General features: G+C 35.5%; 1 protein-coding gene across 1 annotated transcript in view; it reads left to right on the top strand.

Moving 5' to 3' along the window:
- Window positions 1-22150, top strand: part of lrp1bb (low density lipoprotein receptor-related protein 1Bb) — a 331362-nt gene that overhangs the window by 71265 nt on the left and 237947 nt on the right. The window contains exon 2 of the mRNA XM_053626734.1: window positions 20029-20151. Within this exon, the coding sequence (XP_053482709.1) occupies window positions 20029-20151 (123 nt within the window). The remainder of the gene's footprint in view (window positions 1-20028; window positions 20152-22150) is intronic.

The raw sequence follows: 22150 nt of genomic DNA, 5'->3' as shown, positions 1-22150 counted from the left end.
CACAACATTCATAAGGTGATGGAGCACTACCCTCATGTTCTCCTGTAAAAGTTTTTGATGCAGTTTTGAATTCATCATTCCCTCAATGATTGCAAGCCCAGACACACATTTTAAAACCTAGACTATTGATGTTTAAACAGTGTACAACTGCTTGCATGTTTTCAGTTTAGATCGACTTGATGTGAGGTGGGTAACAAGGGTACAGATAGCTAGGTATTTACTGTAGTATTATATAGCCTTTATGCAGCTTTTAATATATTAAATTATTGTACTAATGTTGGAGCGTGGTACATGTGATATTCATCACACAGCAGGTGCTAAATGGAACATAAATGTGAACATTTTTCTATGAGACCAGATGTTAATACAGAAATTCACCACGGCTGTAATAGAGCCATAAACACACGCGTGGTCCACATCCGTTAGCCCAATGCAACTTAAGATAAAACCAAAACGATGTAATATAAAACACTTAATATAACATAGCCATATAGAAAAATATATACTACAATATGTACAATATATACTAAACACTAAAATATGCACAAACCGCTTATGTTGGTGGAAAAAAAAACACAGCTTTTGTGGAAGTACAATAGATTCAAATAGATTCATATCATTTTTATGTCCTATGGGATTGTACTATAAGTATCATATATGCATTACATGTAGAATTTGTACAAGTGTTACAAATATGCTGGATGATCTTTTAGTGCACTATGAATTTTTGTAAGACCTGTAAGACCTTATGAGTATGTTCTTCAGCAAGGCGAGGCAATCAGCAGATAATTTTAGGAATTGTTGATGGCTGCAATTTGGACACTTGCTATTAATATTATTACGATGATTCATTCTAACATGAATTTCATCACTATAAAATGGCATAAATACTATAATAATAAGGAAGTGAAAAAGCTTTTTCTCCTTGTGCGTTCTGCAGATTCTTAAATTCTGTTCCACTGCAATTTTGTGGCAGCTGCTCAATGTACTTTTAAGTAAAGAGACTGTAATTCAACACTTTACCTGTCATAGGAGAAGGAATGAAGGCTTGGGTGAGCATTTCTGGTGAGACAGCAAGCAAAAGTGTTTTTTTTTTTTCTGAGAAGTTTTTCATGGTTATTAAAGTTTGAAAATGTTAGCAGGGGCTGATTTTTAATTTAATTATACATACTTTTATATGATGTTAAATTCTGTGAATTCTGACCTGAGTGAAGAAACATCATTAATTACTTCAATCTTATTACTAATTATTCCTCTAAGTACTTCAATCTTATTCAGTATTCTCCAGCTAAAGTGCTGCTAATGTTAACTTTTAGGCTCCATTTACACTTTTTCCACAAAATAAGTATGTGTTTAATTTACTTAACAGCCACACCTACTCTATGTGCTAATTCATATGTGCATGCTTGTAGTGGACATTCAGCTGATGTTATATCGACAGCATGTGTAGCTGCGAACAAAAGTGTATCTGCTGTATTGTAGCTAGGTCATGGTTGTTAGCAATGACGCACACTGCTTGAACAAAACACGCTAGCTAGAACATGGACAGTTTAGTGAAGCAATTAGTGCTGCTTGTGCTTTTTACTCCTGTGTGGTTCCTAATGCTACCCATAAATGATGACTAAAGGATGAGCTTTGTGACCAAATAGCCTCCTGCTTAGACTGCAGAATAAAACACTAATAATAATGTATACCATTAGCACCTGTTGCATTTAGGGAGATTAAATTAAGCTGAAGTGTATATGCGTTTGATGCAAAATGTTGAATGATAACAAAATGCAGTTGTAGTTGAAGTAGAAGACAAGTAGTGTTCGAAATAAAAGTTATAATCTTATATTGTTTCCGTACCTTCTGTACAAAACTCCTCTGTCCCAAAATCACGAAACAATATAATAAATTTGTTGCTAGCCCTAGATACAGAGTAATTTATGTGAATTACTATTAGATACAAAATTACTCTGAATTTTTGTCTGAATGCATGTATTGGTTCTGTTTGAAACATTAAAAGAGCAATTAAATTGACTTCCACATAACTAGTGTTAACAAAAAGTCCTGGTTATAATACATAACAGCAAATTTAATCACTTTTTGACATTTCTGCTGAACCCATCAAACTAGACAGTTTAACTATATATTAATAGCATACAATGTGCAGCAAATCACTGATGTTAAAGTACCACTTGGGGCTCTTGTTAAAGTACTACTTGGAGCCTCTGTTCATTTTTGTTAGTATGTGCTTGGTATACACTGGTACAATACTGTTGGAGATTGGAGACCTTAGAAATTACAGCAGAGAAAGTAACTAATTTGTAATATAATTAATATATTCAAATTATATAATTTTACATAATAGAAATACATTGCCTGATTTTTCAGAAATATAATGTAACATACATCATATAATATAGATCAGTGGTCATCAGCCCTCTTCCTTGAGCTCTACCTTCCTGCAGGTTTCATCTCCAACCAACATCTAACATACCTGTTTTACACACGATCATGGGCACGATTATGGTTAGAGCTAAAGTCTTCAGGAAGGCAGATCTCCAGGAACAGGGTTGGTGACCACTGCTATAGATGATAAGATAAATGATAAGTTGTTTGGATGGCGATGTGTAGTCTCAGGTTTACGTCTAGGTGTTAGGCTCCTCTTTTATTGCTGTTTAGTCACTGAGCTACTATTTAGGACATGCACACTTTCAGAACATTTCACAGATGCTCTTTTATGCTCTTTTATAATCAATTGAGGTATTGTATTTATCAAAAGGCTGCAAAGGAACTTAAACATGTCAAAGTCAAGAATTTCAGAACAACAAAGTAGCAGTCCCAGTGCTTAATTTTTGAAAATGGTTAATAAGGACATAACCAATTAAGTAATATATATCCCACTGATCAAATGAATTAAAGAATGATCACATTAGTATGGAATAGTGGTATCTCATGCAGTAGTTGTGAATGACTGGAAATATAAATGTGTGCTATAAAGTTTAGAAACCAAAACCAAACTTCGAATTCCTGGCTATGTGATAAAACATATGTAAAAATGATTATCATTCATAGTCAGAACATGAGATTCTGTATATAAATATTTATTTTGATATTTTGATGTAACCCAGGTTTAAACAGATAAGGGGGAACAATTTACTGAAAGTGGGACCATGTTTACAAAATAGGAATCACTGCAGTGTTAAATTTGTGGAGGTTGGAGAGGCTTATAGAAAAGGACCAATTGTGTACAGCTTTATACATGCGTTTCCAGGAGAATTCAAAACATCTTCTTTGGCCTTTAATGAGTTGGCCATCACTGTAGTGGCCAGAGTGTCACCATTCTGCTCATGGTTTGAATACAATTGCAGTTCAAGACTTAGCGAACTTAGATGCGTATCAAACCCAAAATTGTGAACTTTATTTATTTAACTTTATTTATTACTGTATCATTAAGGCACTTATTTTGCATTGTTTTACAGAATTTATTTATTTACTTTTTCTTAAGATTCATTAAAGCATTTGTGTGCTTTAATGCACCAGGTCTATTTTTCTTATTTCAACACCTTTCTGTCCCTTAGCATAGAACAGGCTATTTTAAAAGTCTTACTTTTAAGGCTCATTACCAGGGGAATGTGTTGAACTTTGAACAGTGACACAAAAAACAACAACAACAAAAAATGTTTGAGTGAGAGAGTGCTTAAGAATTCCACTTTGGAAAAAAAAAAATCCAGAGGTTCAAAAGTCTAGGCTTACCTTATAACTTCTGTTTTAATGTTAGTATTCAAAAGCATCATATGCAGCAGTATTTGTGTGGTCTTTAAGTCTTCTCCCAGAGTTTTACAGGTTTCAGCATACATAAATCCCATAATACACTACTACTTTGTTTACTTCCAAGGGCCTACATAAATTATATAATAAATCATGACTATAGTTATTTAATGTGCAATTTATACTGATATACTGTATATACTGTAATGTACTGTATTATCAAAGGTTTCATAACTTCAATATGCTGGTGTAACTCACAGTCTTGTCAAAATTCAACTTAGAAATCTTTTCACAGATATTTGTGGTAAAAAAAAAAAGTCAGCATTGTACTTTTGCAGTTAGAGCTTTTCACTTGCATGTGCTTACTATAATAATAAATAATTTTTGCTTGCATTGCTATATAAGTATAGTAAGCAACGATTCCATACATTTTAATGAAGGCGTGGTGCTACTGACAGCCTTGCTAATTAACCGTAGGAAAAAAGGTCAGATGCTCAGTTTCCAAGCAGTTTACTGAGATGTACTGTAATTAGACCAGTTTTTGCCAGACCACAGAACTGGAAAAGGCATATTCACTCTTTGACACAGTGTCTGACTGATGAAATGTACATGCCTAGGAGTTGTTTAGGGCATCTGTATGCTTGGAGGCGGTATGCTCATCTCACAGTTTTGAGAGTCATTCTCATTATTTTGATATATGAAGAGTTGGATGTACTGATCTGTTTATGCTCATTTTTAGGCACAATTAAGCTGAATTCTTGTGCTAATGTACAAAACGGGAGAATGAGCCTAAACACATAGCTTCAGCACAAAGCAGTGGGAAATGCAGCTGATTGCATATTCTGTTCTATGTACTAAACTTTGGGCAATTAGCAGCAGATAGATTTGCATGCATTAAGGTGAGACAGTATTAGGACCTTGGTGAAATAAATGTTTCGAGAAGTTACGTTTAATACTGCTTGTCCATTGGGCCGCATTCATCACACACACACACACACACACACACACACAGACACACACACACACACACACACACACACAAAATGTTTAATACATAAATTGACTGTTTCCTACATGATTTGCCCCTCGTGTAGCGTGAAGTTACTAGCAGGTCATACGCTGATCAACAGTCTTCCATCCATCCATTTTCTGTACCGCTTATCCCACACAGGATCGCGGCGGGGAGCCTGGAGCCTATCTCAGGGGACTCAGGACAAAAGGCGGGGGGAAGGGGGGCAGCCCATCGCAGAGCACAATCACACACACACTCACACACCCATTCACACACTGCAGGCAACTTGGAAATGCCAATCAGCCTACAACACGTCTGTAGGAAACCGGAGTACCTGGAGGAAACCCCCGAAGCACGGGGAGAACATGCAAACTTCAATCTGTAGTCTTACTAAATCAAATGTTGATTTCGGCTGCACTGCGAGTGCTTTTTGCACCCACAATATTTCACAGAAGGAGCTAATATGCTGACTGGATAATTGCGAAATTGTGGAAAAAAGATAAATATCCAGCAAAACAACTTAGTCAGGATACAAATATGAAAAAATAACTTGTGTCTTAAAGGCAGATTTCAGTCTGAGAACTAGTCATGACTATACTTGTTATTTATTTATGTATTTATTTATTTATTTATTTAATTTTTTTTGATAGTGGTTTATTTTTATTGGTGTGCAAAACTACAAGCGCTTATGCAGGTGAGTTGTAAAAGCATGAGTGTCTTCTGGAGAGTTCAGTGAAAGGCCCTTAATTACAGTAGCCCACAGATGCACAGCACAACAACATTAGTGCACAACAACAAACCTGGCAACACAACACCAACCCACAAAATGGAAACATTTCAGAAAACACTGCATTTAAGGAGACAATAAAGGTGCACAATATGGTAGAATTAGTAAATGTCACAACAGTATTAATGGAAACATTTAGAAACTCAAACCAAAAAACACTCACATCATGGGAATGGCAGGATGTGGAATCTATTAAGAGTAAGAAACTATTCATACTTTTAGAAGATATATAATTTCTAGTCCAGTAAAGCCTTTTATATCTTAACAAACAAGCTTTTGTTATCATTTATTAAGTTTATTGGAGAAACATGTGAATAACATGAGGTTTGCTTTTTCAAAGACTATACAAATATTGAATTTATTTGTATACAGCTTTGGAGACATGTTTTAATATACAAGCTTTTTACACAATAACAGAGAGTTGTGAAATTTCAACTTGAGGATACAGACAATTTAAACATGATTTGAGTCACTCTGATATGTACTAGATGAAACTGAATATTAGGAGTATTACCTAAAACATGTCAGCTAAAATAATAAACATGTAATTTATATCAAGGATATTTGGACATTTCTATGAAACAAGCCTTTTTTTCTATTTCTAATTATTTTTTTTATGAACATTTATTTTATGAACAGAGTGAAATGAAATGTAATCTTGCTACATATTCTACACATTCCAAGTTTCAATTATGCTGATGTTTACAGTAGCCTACTTAGAATAAAAGATTTGACAGACCAATTTTACAGCCATAGCATTTGTATTCTTTTATTTCAAGCAATTTTACTCCATTTCTGATTGTAAGGCATAGCTATCAGTGGTGATGTGTCTATGTGGCTTGCTGGTATCGCCTCTATATACAGTATATGTCAGAGAAGAATGTCAGGCTGCTGTGTTAATTATAAGGGTAGTAACTGTGGCAGCAACTGAAGCCCTGGAGAAGAGCTGTGTCTGTTCATCATGGCAACACCCTGCACTTATGGAAATTTTTCTAACGTGTCATCCATTAGTGACAGGAATCTGAACAATAGTATAAAAAATGGAAAGAGGTTTAACTCATTTGAGGTTAGCTCACTGAAGGGAATTTTAGTGCTCTAAACATTTACCTGCTGGCTCATAAAAGAGGTTGAGTAAAGCTGTTGAATGCAGAGAAGGTTATTGACTCCACTAAGATAGGTTAAGATGAATAAAAAATAATGTCCTCATTTATAAGTCGCTTTGGATAAAAGCGTCTGCTAAATGAATAAATGTAAATGTCTGTTCGGTGGGTTGTAGGTAAAAATACCTATTTTGACAAATGTATGTATGTGAAGTACAATAGTTAGATTTCAATAATGTTATATGTACTTTACAAACCCTACATCATTGTCATCTTTGAGTGCTTTAAGTAACGTGAACAACGTTAACATTTAAATATTTCTCAATATAAGTAAGTTGTATGACACTGTTAACTAAATGTATTATGGAAAGTTTTCAAGCTTAATTACAATTATTTAGTGTCCTCCATGGCATTATTTAATATAAAAATATATTTATATATTGAAGAATGCCATATATGGACACAATACTCCCATTGTGTGGGTACCATAGAGGTAGTGTTATAGTTTAAATACTAATTTTGCTTGCTGTTATTCTTTCCACAACGTAATGGACATGGGGACAAATCCACATTCACTGTACAACATGCATTTTAAATTTCACTACGGTTAATGGAGCTTCCAGATTGGGCAAGTTTTTTAATACTTTGAAACCTTCAAGATCTTGTTTTGAAGCAAATAATTTTAATTAAATCTAATAGTGCAGACAGTGTGTCTATGATGTTCTTGTTTCCTACTGAAAGACTGTGGGGGGGGGGGGGAGGCAAAATATGTATCCCTTTCCAAAACCTGAATTGTTTGGTCTAGTTTCAAGTGTTTTGTGTGGAGTTTGAGATGTAGTTGGGCTGGCAATGGGAAACCTGCTGTATTGCAACACACTTGAATGAATGTACATCTAAAACCACTCAAAACAAGCTGAGAGACTGTATACTGGATGGCTGTATGTTGTCTACTCTCAATTGCCCTCTATGGGGTTACTCTAAAATTCCTTCAATAGTAGCCTTCAGCAGTTTTGTTAGTGGCTATGTTATTATTAATGCCTCATGAAAAATCTAAGGTCAAGAGCCACTGCGGCTTTGGAATTAGTTTGCACTTTAATTACATGTGTGCAGCAGAAGTTCTTAAAAAATCTATAAAGTTAAAGCTTTGGTAAGAACAACATGCAGATGATGTTATTGGATGCCTTATCCATGGCTATATGCATGAGTGTGCTTCATTATGTACAACGATTTGTGTTCATGTTTGTATAAAGATGTGTACTGTGCAGAACCCTGTTTGTATATGGACGTGTGCACTGCAGAATTCTGTATATATTGACGTGTGCCTGCAGAACACTGTGTATCAATGGTTACCTTCCTGCAGGTTTCATCTCCAAACAAAATCACACCTGTTTTAGTTGACAAGAACTTCTTAAGGCAGTGATTAGATGGTCAGGTGGGCATGATAATGGTTAGAGCTAAAGTCTTCAGGAAGGTAGATCTCCAGGAACTGGGTTGATGACCACTAGTGTATATGGACATATGCTTTGCAGTCTTGTTACTCCAACAGCACTTGATATAGCTTATTCATATAACTTCAAAGTGAAATGGGTACATACGGTATATGAGTGCCCTTGTCCAACTTCATCAGGCATTATAGGAGAAGCCTCAGAGCTGTTATCTTGGTAAAGGGAGGTAGTACAAAGTAGGGCTGCACGATTATGGCCAAAATTATAATCCCGATTATTTTGATCAATATTGAGATCTCGATTATTTATCATGATTATTTATTGATTTTAGTGACAACATATTTTTTTGCACTTTCACATTTAAATAAACAGACTGCTGCTTTCACCTCCATGTTGTGCTACATTCCTGCTAATGTACAAATCTTTGCATCAAATTAGACTGATCCTTAAAGTGCATTATCTCATAGAAGCAAAACATAAATAAAATAGTACCCAAAATATAGGATAAGTAAAATAAAAATGCCATCAACCAAATGAAAATATGAAATCAAATATAACAATATGCAACCAAATGAAAACAATTCAGGCCTATGCAGAAAAGACAATAACAGTGTTTACAGGAGGAGTGACGCAAGACAATTTCTTTAATAATAATTACAAAAATTTAGGAGCACAGTTGAATTTTTTTTTTTTTTTTTTTAGAGATGGTAACATTAATGTGCCACAATATAAAGCACAAGTAGGCATGAGAAAACTTGAGCTTGTCAATTATGACAGAATTTAGGAACATAGTGTGAGCCATGACTAATTTATCTTCTGATAAACTAAATTTAATATTTTCAGTTAATTTTACAGACTATATGTAAAAAAACAACCGTTAACCTGTTCCACCTTGTAAACAAATACAATAAACATCAATGTTCAGTCTTTGAAATCTGCTCCTCTTAAATATTTAAAGCTACAATATTACACATTTTCCACTGTCATGGTTCTGGGCTGGAGCCACTTCTCGTACGACTCTATATATATTGTGTATATATCTGAATAATCTCATATAGGATGTGATTGGGTGAGTTCATTTACCTGTCAGATGCAAAGCGCTTTAGTTTAATGGTGTTCATTAGGGACGCTCTGATCAGGATTTTTACGACGAAAACCGATCCAGATACCAATCTTTTTGTTTAAGCTTTAATCAGGAGGTCTATCATAAACACTTAAATGTAAGCTCTCTGCTCATGGTCACTGTTAATTGAATTAAAATAATAGCAATGAGAAATACTGTTGGTTAATTGATAAATAAACAAGCATAAAATATTTATTTTTAAATATCTTAAACAATAGTCCTAATTAAAAGTAGATTAACACAAACATGATCCATATTAGGAAAAAGGCTAATAGCTTTCTAAGGAGATAGCGAACTTATCTTAATGTCAAATTGATATTAAATGCAACCCATAGTAATTAAACATTACTTCATTTCTCATGTATTTATGTTTTATGAAGTTATTATAATATCTATTTTTTTATATTAAATGATTTATTTATAACTAAGCACATTTTCTGTCTTTACATCTTATTAGTTTTCTGTTTGTTTGTTTGTTAATCAGTTGTTCCCTTTAGATCGGTTCCCCAGTACGTCTACTAATAATATTGTTTTTTGGGGGACTAATTCATAACATGGAAACTGGAGTTGACTTTTCTGATGATATCTGGCAACCTTAAGTTTAAATGACGTGACTACGCTATGTATTTGAGTTAGTGAAAAGCATGAAGGATAGCAGCAGCATACTCCTTCTGAACAGTTGCTAATCTTGATTATTAAATAATTCCTCACCAATCATAAAGAAGTTTGAATTAAACCCACCTTGTAACGTTAGCATTATTATTAATTTACTCCGCCCGACGCTGTTGTGTCTACACGAGCAGGTGAAAGTTCAGGTCATTTTGCGTTATCAATAAAAGATGGCGGTTTGTGAGATTGGGAAGTTGAGAGAAGCAGATGATGTTCAGTGTTACTCTTGTCATCATAATGGCTTCTCTGCAGTATTTCCACACTTGTTTGGTAGACTGAGGTGATGAAAAGCAGTGTGAAAGTAACTGTTGCACGGTGTAGATGCATTTTGGACTTTCTGTATTTTTTATTCCAATTGTATTATACAACTCCAAACAGGTCACTCGCACCGATGCAAATAAATATTTATTCACAGTCGCACAAAGTACTTTTCAGTCGCAAACGTGAGTGAAATGGTTGCACTGCAGAGCCCTGAGTTTATGTGCAAAGTTTTTTCCTGTTCAGCGTGATGATGTTTAATGTCCCCGACAACCTCTGTAGTGCCATTTAGCATCATGCTAGTGTCATGATTTCCCCTCGCGCAAGTGCTGGAGGTCGCAGCGAAACTGGCAGCGAAGCTTCATTTCCGGGTTTTGGCATTACAAAATGATGTCAATTGTTTGATGTCCAAGAGAGCAGAGTATTTTTGTGAATTTTTTAAACAAAAGATTAAGATAATTTTTCACAGCCTTCTCTACCAAGAGTGCCAATATTAGTGGAGGCCACTGTGTATGTCTTGTATTATATTTAAATATGTACAGCACATTATTTTTATTAGAACTTTTTAAGCAGATTTTGGAGTTCATAAGATCCGTAGAAAAAATTATTACAAATATAAAGTTAAAATGATTGTTTGAGTTTTACCACAAATCTTTTTCAGTAGACTCCACTTTATGTGATTCTGATAATATATCATCACATGTACAGTCTTGTCATCTTCTTGCACATGAGCAGTGCAGAGTGTTTGTGTTAATAGTTAAATCCATTTTTATTGTATTTAATTGTAGCATTTGACAGCAAATCTCATAGGCCACAACTAAAGGATATGATAAATCCCTGGATTCTGAAGCGTATAACAGGCTGGGCATTCTAACAAGACATACTCTGATGACTTTTGATTGGCAGTTTACCTTCTGGAATGACAAAAGCCCTATCCTATCTGCTGTAATGCCTATTATTTCACAGATTGATAATCATAGCATAGAGGACAGTATCCCTAACTAAGCATAACAATACAAGTATTTCTTTAATGACCTTGAACACAGGACATTATTAGCATATGCTTTGAATTAGCATTGACTTTGCATATTGAATTAGCATAGACTTTTCATGTCGCAGACATAGTACAATGTAGATTTTATTTAAATTGAAAGCCATCGGTGGATTTTAAATTACACATATTACATATATTCTTGACTCATTAGCCTAAAATTACTTTGTGAGAAAGTATGTATTATACCATCCAATAAGGATATTAAATGTAGAGACAGTGCAATTCAACACTGTCTAGTATGGTCTAAAATCATAAAAGGCAGAGGAGCTTTGAGGACCTTAGATTTAAATTCAGTCCAATGAATAATTCATTGTTTACAAGGTAGATTATGCCAAGGAGTAGGAGGCTATTCTTGCAATGGCTGTTAAAAATCTACCCATGCTCCCTTTGATAATTTGTTGACATGCCCCTGCTGTTGTTTAGAAAATATAAGTAACCTCCCTGGAAACTGAAGGTCAGGTCATACCTAATGAAGCCACTCTTTTTCCTTTCCCATTGATGTCACTTGCTGCAATGCTAGGATGCAGGCAGGCCAACTCAAAGTTGCCATGGTAAAGGCTTTCTGGCACAGGATGTGTTTCCTGCATGGGGTGCTGAGTGGAATTTCTAAATGTGTTGCACCTTCAAGCATCGCTATCCACACCTCCCAAAACCCCCTCTTCATACAGTGGAGCTTACTGGAGTCTTTATTGTAATTTGTGTGGAATATTTCTTGTACTGTTTTTGGGGAAAGTAAAACATGGATGAGAAGAAACAGTTTGGTTTGATTGTTGATATTCAATGGACTTATTTGGGCATGAGCTTGTTTGGTACGAAGTGATACTCTGAGAGCATTCATGTGATTGCTGTAAATATTATTAAAACAATTTTGTAGAAGAAGATAAAAATGTTAGAGATGTCAGTTAAAAGAGCAGTTTGTAGTTTTTAGACCCATACAGTGTCTATGACCTTTAATTGCAATTAAAACAAGCCTTCGCCTTCCACCTCTGTAAAACTGTGTGTGGTAACATGTATGGTTACCTTAATAGGCTTGTGAATGTGAACTTCTTTTTTCAAATAAGACCACGGTTTTCATTAGGGTTCAAATCCAAAGATTGAGATTGCAGCACATTGATTTTGTGCTCCTGCACCCATTTCTGTGATGTAATGAAAACCTGTGGTCTGTTTGGGTATTTCTTTGCAGTTATTACCTCATTAGAAGAACATATATGGTCATAAGGTGACCAGGTTTTGGCCTAAAATATCCTGGTACTTTGGAGAATTCTTCACAAGAAAATCTTCACGAAAAAACTTCACAAGAGCTCCTTGACCTCTAAGTCAAAATAGCCCCAAACTATCAATGATTCACCACCATATTTTACATTTAATGGAGGGCATTTCTTTGTATGCAGCCCCACTTTTTTCCATACCAAACATGCTAATTTATGATTCACAAACTTTATTGTTATATGCTTGTGCAATGAGATTCTTAGTTTGAAAGGTTCTTGGAGATTCTAATAATCAATTAAATTGTGTAACTCTGAAGCAGAAATAATAGAAAGCTGCTGATTTACACCAGTTTAACACATCTCTAGCTTTAAGATGTGACCACAATAATATGGCCATCCAGCACTCCCTCATTATCACTGTCACTGTGACAGCACACACATTTTTTGCCTCCTCATGGGAGTCACCATGGCACATAACTCTTTCACTGATAATGGCATTGCTAGTTTGAAGGAAAAAATACATGCTGCTGTATTAATTAGAATGCTATGTTACCAATGTGTGTGGGGGCTGGGGCACGTTGGCTTAGTGGTTAGCATGTTTGCCTCATACCGCCGGGGTTTGGGGTATGCGTCCTGTGTGTGCAGAATTGCATGTTTTCCAGGTGCTTTGGGGGTTTCCTTTGGGTACTCCAGTTTCCTCCCTGGAATTGGCATTTGGTATTTTGGCATTTCCAAATTGTAAATGGGTTGTAAATTGTAAATTGTAAACTGTGTAGATGGGTATGTGTGTGTGCGTGTGTGTGTTTGTGGGTGTGTGTGTGTGTGGTGTGTGACTGTGCCTAGCAGTGGGTTGGCCGACACATCCAGGTTGTTGTCTGAAAGGGTGTCTCCAGGCTCCCCCTTGACCCTGTGTAGGATAAGTGGTATGGAAAATGGAAGGATGGGTGGATGTTATCAATGTACAAAGTTGGCCTGGACAACCAGGAAGGCCAGGAAACCCCAAGCTGTCTGTGAAATCCCATTTAGGAGAGAGGGTCTAGTTACCTCGGACATAAATTTCCCAACCTGTTACTGATGGCAAAAACAATAATTGATCATTTATAACTTACATAACTATGTTTACTAGACTTTTGGGGCAAAAATAGCAACTTTGTAAATTATCCATACATTTTCACTTGTTCTACCATCTAATCTAATTCAAATGTCATCAACTGTTGTCAGAAGTGTTATGTTGAAAAGTGTCCTTGGAGATAATATGGCTGATGGACAGATTTTAAAGTCAGCGCACTTGCAATATTTTATTCTAAGTAATTAAGGAATATATTTATTGGTACATTAAACAACAAAGAACCTTTTAAATGTTTGGAAAATGTTGTTAGGAATGTTCATATGACAGCTACAATATCATAGACAGTCTTGGTTTGTCATTCAACCTTGAGGCAGTTGAGAATTAGATCAAAATGTCGATTTATGTCAAATTGAGATTTGGATGTTTCAGCAATTAAGCTTATTAAGAATTTTGAAAATATAGGTCTCATCTGAAAGCAACTCTATGAAACTGAACTCAAAACCAAGTAGCAAGATTTACTATGCTCCTTCAAGAGTGTATACTGTTTGTGTTAATAGTCTAGGGTTCTTGCATGTGACATTTTGTTACAGCAGGCTTTGGAATCCACTTAAAAGCCTATCTGGTCTATACGTATATTTCTTTTCTAGGTCTTAGGATATAAATCTCTGTTTGACAGTATTTCTACATTAGGTGCATTCAGTTTTAATTGGGTATAATCTTTCCATTGCCCCAGCAACTCACAAGAACACAGATTTGGAGAGGTTTTTCTTTATTGCAACTCAAATGAGAAATGCACAAAAAAATCCAGAGACACACTGTTGCTCGTTTTCAAGGTAACGCAGAGATCCAGGGAATGTTGACAGAGAACAGTTGGAGGGATAATGAGACTCAAGACAAAGGGAGATTTAGGAAGAGGGGCTTAACAGCTGTTGAGCATCCAATCGAAGCTCTAATTTAGTTGTGCAGCTGTTAAGTGATTCCATTTTGCGGTGTACTCTAGTGCACATTTGATTCAGCTTCATTAACAGAGCCTACGATTGCAGGTATTGACATTTATGCCTTATAGTTTGTGTCTCCATATATATATATATATATATATATATATATATATATATATATATATATATATATATATATATATATATATATATATATATATATATAATTATAACTCCTCTCTTAATGAATGCTGCAATCCTCTATGTAAAACTGAGTTGCAAAGAGGCCTTTGACAGACTCCCAAGGAGAATGAAACACTTTATTTTTTCTTTATGGAAGAGAACATGCCTGAGTATCCACATGGAGTTTTGAAAGCAGTGTCATCTGTCCACTGTCTCTAAGTGACAGGTTTGGGCATTGAAAGCTGGTGACATTACAAAGGCTGAGAAACTTTAATGAGCCAGTGTGTTTAACCTACCAAGGCAGTTGGGTGTCAAAATTAATTTCATAATAAGATGCCGGTCCAGGCACTGCTGAACATTTCAAACTGTTATGGTAATGGGTTTACTTTAGCTTGACTAAAGACTGGTGCTATGTTGTTGCTTGGTTATTTTTATCTCCTTCCCTGAATTCTGTTTGAAATTATCTTCAAATGACCGAAAACTTTAGTGGTGCATCATATCATTTGTTTCTTTCTTTTGCATATTCTTTGTTTGTGTATGAAAATGACTGTTGCAACATTCGACTCTCTTAGTACAGGCTTCTTTTGTTCTAAATGGTCAGAGTGCAGTAGGGAAACAATTGAGGATGGGAGCATCAAACACTTGATTCAAGAAGAGTGACCCCCTAGATATGTGAGGCAGGTTGGAGTAGCATGAAGTGTCAGGCTGATAATTCAAATTGGACTCTTCGCTTTTATATCACCTCAACATGAAAGATGGAGCACATCGGTGGCAAGCTGCACCTCCAGGGTCCAGAGGTTGTCCTCTCTCCAGTTTCAACCAGCAGCAAGAGGAATGGCTCTGAACCCAAAAGTAGACTGTTTCAAATGCTAATCAATTCAGCTGCAAAGGCAGAAATACCTCCAGGGTGGATTCAGTAAGCCAAACACGTTATGTCCATTTCAGAGACCCCCTTGTCTGTATCAGGCAAACACTAACTGTTTCTTGCTGTTTGTGCTGAATTTAGGCACGTTGTGCTATAGGGGAAGCATGCAGTAATGCAGCTGAGTGAAAATGTTTAGTGAATGAAGTAGTCATCAATAAGGGGAGAGTCAGCTCACAAAATTATTTCAGTTATTGCCAATTTGATTATGCAAACATGCTTTATTTATGGCCACTCCTGTAATCAAAGTGACAATGCAATTCATACTCAGCAGAAGCTGTTGTATTTTTGGGTATGGGATGAGGGAAAAGGGTCAGTCATCATCATATTCTCTGTAATTGCTGATGTAAATTTGCCTGATGTAAAACTTGCTATTGAATTGAATCAACACTACCAGCGGAGATTCACAGACCAATCTGACTGCACAGAAAAAGCATCAGTTGTGTAACGACTCAGTCTTTGAGCAATTTTCTAGAATTATTTTCTTTTACAATTACTAGAGATGAAAATCCACAAGACCTCGTTCATCAGGAATTATATTTGATGATTTTTGTGAGTCTTTTCCAGTGATGTAATTTATGGTAGTTACTTTTTATTTGCTGAAAGTTCTCAAAATGTATGTTATTTTCAGACCATGCCCTCAGCTAAATAGAATTAAGAATGATTGTGCATCAGTAATTTTGGACTGGAGCTGTGGGCAGCTTGGCTTTGCGTGAGACGGCCAGACGTCCTCACTGAAGAGTCTTGGGAGAGAAATAGAGAGGAACATAAGGAGGTGGTGGATTCTGTAAATCTGTTAAGATTAGAAAAATTAAGAAATGTGAATTTATAGTTATTTATAGTTAAAATGTATAGCTTATTAGTAAGAAGGTAGTGTTTCTGGTAAACCAGGTTAACGTAAACTAGGTATACTATATATATTTTTTCCATATGTAAAGTGGGGGAAATAAGTATTGAACGCATCAACATTTTTTTCAGTAAACACATTTCCTATGAGGCTATTCACATGAAATTTTCACCAAACATCAGTATTAACTCAAGAAATCCGGACATATAAAGAATTTACAACATTAAAGTTCATAAATAAAGTTATGTGTAATGAAGTGGATTGACGCACAAAATAAGTATTGAACACACTAAGTGAAATTCATTTAATACTTAGTGGAGAAACCTTTGTTTGTAATGACAGCTTCAAGACTCTTCCTGTATGAAGAAATACTCGGCTGCAGTATTGAAATGTGATTTTGGCCCATTCTTCTAAACATATTGCCTTTAAATCTTGTTCAATTGGATTCATGTCAGGTGATTCACTGGGCCATTCTAACACCTTGAATTTTTTTCTCTGAAACCATTTGAGAGTTTCCTTTGCTGTATGCTTTGTATCGTTGTCCTGCTGGAAGGTCCACCCACGTCTCATCTTCAACATCCTGGTGGATGGCAGCAGATTCTTCTCAAGAATCTTCTGGTAAAGGACTCCATTCATCGTTCCTTCTATTCTATGAAGTCTGCCAGTGCCATGCGATGAAAAACAGCCCCACACCATTATGCTTCCACCTCCAAACTTCACTGTTGGTATAGTGTTTTTAGGGTGATGTCAGTGCCATTTCTTCTCCAATCATGGTGTGTAGTATGACAGCCAAAAAGCAAAATTTTGCTCTCATTTGACCAGACTACACTCTCCCAGTATTTCATAGGCTTGTCCAAATGAGTTGTAGCAAACCTTGAATGAGTTTCGACATGCCTTTTGTTTAGTAATGGAGTCTTGCAGCGTGAGCAATGGAGTGCATTGCCTATTGTTTTCTCTGTGACGATGGTACCTGCTGCCTCCAAGTGTTTCTGAAGCTCTTTCCGAGTAGTCCTTGGCTCTTGGGCTACTCTTCTGACTATTCTTCTGACTCCCTGGTCAGAAATCTTGCGAGGAGCTCCTGTGTGCGACCGGTTGATGATGGAGTGATGTTGCTTCCACTTGTGAATAATGGCCCCAGTGGTGCTTATTACAGGATTCAGAAGTTTTGAAATACGTCAGTATCCGATTCTATCAATATGTTTTGCAACAATAAGGTTGCAAAGGTCTTGGGAGAGCTAACTGCTTTTACCCATCATGAGATGTTTCTTGTATGACACCTTGGTAACGAAAAGCCTTTTTATAGACCATCAATTTACTAACCCAGCTGATATTAATTTGCACAGATTGGAGGCATAATTACTTATGGATTTCAGCTGGTTCCTTGCCTTACCTTGCCTTGGAGAGCTGCTATTTCTTAGCTTGTTCAATAATTTTTTCTGTCATTCCACTTTATTATACATAACTTTATTTATGGACTTTAATGTTGTGAATTCTTCATATTTTTGGATTTCTTGAGTTAATACTGATGTCTGGTGAAAATTTCATATGAATAACCTCATTGGAAATATGTTTACCGAAAAAAATGTTGATGCGTTCAATACTTATTTCTCCCACTGTATTTAACTCTCAGTGTAAATGCATGTATGAAGAAACTTTTCCAAATTTTTTTTACACATATGTACTATACAGTAGTTTCCATATGATTCACATATGCAAATACAAGCTCATATTTTACTAATATAAACTATAAAACTGGACAAGTAAATTCAATAAAAAGAAAAAAAATAATAAACCCACTGACTTTATCAATAGAAAAGTTTTCATTTAGGGTGTATGTTTGAATATTATGCACTTCATGGAAGTATGACACCTCAATGCTGTAATTACAGCACAATTCCCACCTGAATCTACACTCATCAGCTAAATCATGAGCTGAATGATTGTGGATTTTTGTTATTATTTTTTTTTTTTAAATATGAGGATTAATTTGACAGTATGGATGACAGATTTTTTTTTGTCAGAATCAGAAACACACATGAACTGTTAAACATACTGAGAGAAACTAAATACTCTAGCTAGACTCAAATAATACTTTTTGTGCAATGCAAGGAGAGAACATCAAATGATTAATGACTTGCTTACTTATTACATTAGAAACTTTGTTAGAAGAGGTTAATGATCATAAACATGATAGTTTTTCTTTATTCAGTATTAACACACTTAATTACTGTAGCTAACTGTTTTACTTTAGCTACCACTATATAGACTAGCCAGTAACAAAATAATGAGACCCACAGTGGAGCTTTTACTTGCCTGGCGGGCTTGCCAATACATTTATGCATTATTGTTTGTCTCTCTGGGAGACTCCTTAAAGGTTCTAGATAGAACCCTACAACAGTGTTTCTCTATCAGTAAGGGTTCCAAATAGAAGCCTTTTATGAGAGTAAGACCCCTTATTTTTTCAATTAGCCCTTAAAGAATCCTTGATGAAAATATCAGTTTATGTTTCTAATTTTCTATGGAAGCTGTTTTAGTCTTTGTTCAATACATTTTCTAAAACTTCTCTGCATTCATGTGAATCAAATTCCTCAGATGCTGTCTAAGTTTTAATTTCTGTTTGCTGTTATTATGCTTGGTGTTGTTTCATGAGTGCTATCGTCGTACTTAATGCAATATTGGTGTGGAGGTGGAAATGGTGTTGTGAAAAACATTAATATTCAAGCAAACCACTTTTCTGATATTTCGCATTCATAAAAGATATAAATTAAGCTCAGCTCCACAATATTTTACAGTAATGGGTCAGTAAGCAGCTCTTTTTATGAGGAGTTTGAAACAAGGGAGTAAACAGTATAATAGCTCAGCGGTTGGAAAACAGATGTGTTTCAAGTTTACCCGTGATTGTGAATTTGCTGGGACGCACTAGAGCAGAAAGCATCAGTGCATAGAATTATCCCAATCTGTTTAATATTAACCTGAACCTTTACTCCTACTACAAACCTTTCAAAGGTGCATGTTTTCTCAATGTGCTTTATATGACACACCACATGCAGTTTACCTCACAGAACCTTAAGTTATTCATTTCTTTATTTAAAAGTAAAGCAACATTTCACAGCAGCAGGGTGGACATTGAAAGGGTTGAGTGTGAATGTAAATTTTTAAAGAACTATGCTGGCTTGAGCACAGGGGATACAAAATGCCTCTTTTGTGTGGAAACATACTGGAGTCAAATTTTATAGTGAAATATACGGCACATCTTTAGTGATCCCTGAATGGATTTGACAGCCGCTGGCAAAAGGCGTATCAACATGCTGTCAGATTTGGGCTTTAGAGAAACGCTCATCCAATGCCGTCACACTTACACAGTGTTACATGCCGACTGTAAATCTGAAATGTTTTGGAAAGATAGAAAAGTCAAATTACATTTGATAGTATATGATAATATTGCCTTCCTTCTGGCTTTGTTTCTATCCGTTCCACTGTTCAATGCAATGTATCATCACAAAGCATGGTTATTACAGTATAATACCATATTAATAACAGTATAATCACATTATTTTAAACTATACATGCCATACCAGCATTCTACCATTTAATTATTGTAGCCATCCATTCCATCTCATAGAACATCTGTTCTCTCCAACTTTTCATGTTGATCAGAGGCGGTTGTGTGTGATGTCGGCGAGTTTCTTTGTGATGACCGTGTGACCTGTGTGTCTGAGAGCTGGCTCTGTGATGGAGAAGCTGACTGTCCAGATGCCTCTGATGAAACCCTGCAAAGATGTAAGTCATTCATCTGACATAAAGCATTTCCATACCAGCTCATAATCATACTGCATGAATAAATTTACATTGTACCCTATGTACAAGCCAAGTCTGCCAGAAATCTATCTCAGAGCTGATAAAATGTTTTTATAAAAAAGCTGATAAAAAGGTTTCTTATTTGTCATTAGTGTGATTAATGATTAGTGTCATTAGTGTGAATGATCAGATTCATCAATAGATTGATCAGTATCTTCTTTACAACAATGGCTGATTACTTTATGTTGGTGGAGTTTTCCACAAATGTTAATTTATTCCATATTCCAGGCACAGTGGGCCAACTCTTCCCTCCTCTGGTATTCCATTATCATTTAGATTAATCACGTCAGCTTAGTTTTATGTATAATGCCCCTGAGTGGAAGCCAGAATTATTTATCACAGGAATTTTGAGTAGCTCATTATCATGGATTAGGTATTGATAGGAAATGGGATTAAGCCCTTACCCTATCAGTTTCCTCATTTACAAGCCTTTTCTACATCTCCTTTAACCTGGATCACTGCCAACGCACAGTTGTTGTCAGGAAAGTTTATGATTAGTGGTAATAAAGGCAGATGGTTTCTTAAATATTGTCATGTATATTTCAGAGAAAATAAAAAGTAGTATTGCTAAAAGTGCAATAGGTCTTTTTTAGTTGTCTTTATATTTTAAATACTGTGGACATACTGAATTCAGAGGGGCCAACATCTACAGTTTAGCCATAGCATTTATGATATTTTATCCCTTGCTCCCGTAATACTAGAGCCACCTGAAATTATGCTTTTCTGTTTTTCAAAATCAAATAAAAATCCCCTGGTAGAAAAGTCAATTCACTGAAGGGGAAAGGACATGAGTCTTTTGTTTCACACTGACATTATCTAGATGAACTCTGATCTGTGATTCACACACCCTGATCTTATGAGGCAATAGAAAACAAGTTAAACTGTGAAAAGAACGAGTTGAACTGTGGTCTCTTTAGCCAATAAAAATGGAGGAGCTGCTGATTATTAAATAGCGGTCATGCTGTGGTCACACTTTTGCCTAGCTGCTTTCCTACTGTTGCATGGCATACCAACCCTGATAGGATTATTTTCTCTGGTTTTTTTTTATGTTAAATTCAATTCAGTTTTATTTATATAGTGCTTTTAACAATGGGAATGGTGCCAAAGCAGCTTTAAAGAAATATATCAATTCAGGACATAGATTTTAAATGTATGAATGTATCCCTAATGAGCAAGGCAGAAGGAAAAACTCCCTGAGACAAATGTTTACACCTCTGTATATATGGAGATAATTGTTGAAGTAATGTGATCAAAGTGTGGGTGTATGTGAATGTTGTGCAGATTTTAAGGGATGAGGTGTGTTCAAGTAGTAAACAAATAATTTAAAAAGCCATTGTTTTTTTCGGGTTTTTTTTTTTTTTTTTTTTTAAACCATATAACTAACAGACCTTAATTTCCTTATTCCAAGTGTCAATTTGAAATATTTACAGTATATGTTCCATCTGAAATGTGCTTTTTCACATTTCTATCCTTGGATAGCAGTACAACATGCAAAGTATATAGGCTAAAGTACATAGGCTAAATTATAATATAAAGCCACTAAAGACCCTGTTAGCCAAACTTGACATGTTAGAAGTAGTGGTTAAGTGCGCTCCTCCAGATTTCTTATAGTACAGTTTATGACCAATGATATACTCATTATATTATTATATAGTGGTCAGCTTATACAAGATTTCCAAACACAAGACAGTGTATTTGCAGTCTGGTAGAACTCTTTCATAATATACTTAAAATGTAAATTATTTTAGCCGTTCTTTATGTTATGCAGCTCCAACAGGTACAGCATTCCATTACACTTATGTGTTAATATCCTCTTAGCTTTAGAGCAGTTCTTGTGTGTTTTCCTCATAGATTTTTATACTCTGTATAACTTGTGTGTACTGGCTCTGTGTATTTTTTAAAATGTTGACATTGCAGTGAT

Source organism: Ictalurus furcatus, chromosome 6 (genome assembly GCF_023375685.1).
Source record: "Ictalurus furcatus strain D&B chromosome 6, Billie_1.0, whole genome shotgun sequence".
Taxonomy (NCBI): Eukaryota; Metazoa; Chordata; class Actinopteri; order Siluriformes; family Ictaluridae; genus Ictalurus; species Ictalurus furcatus.
Note: the sequence above shows the minus strand (reverse complement) of the source record. Positions and strands in the feature narration are given on the sequence as shown.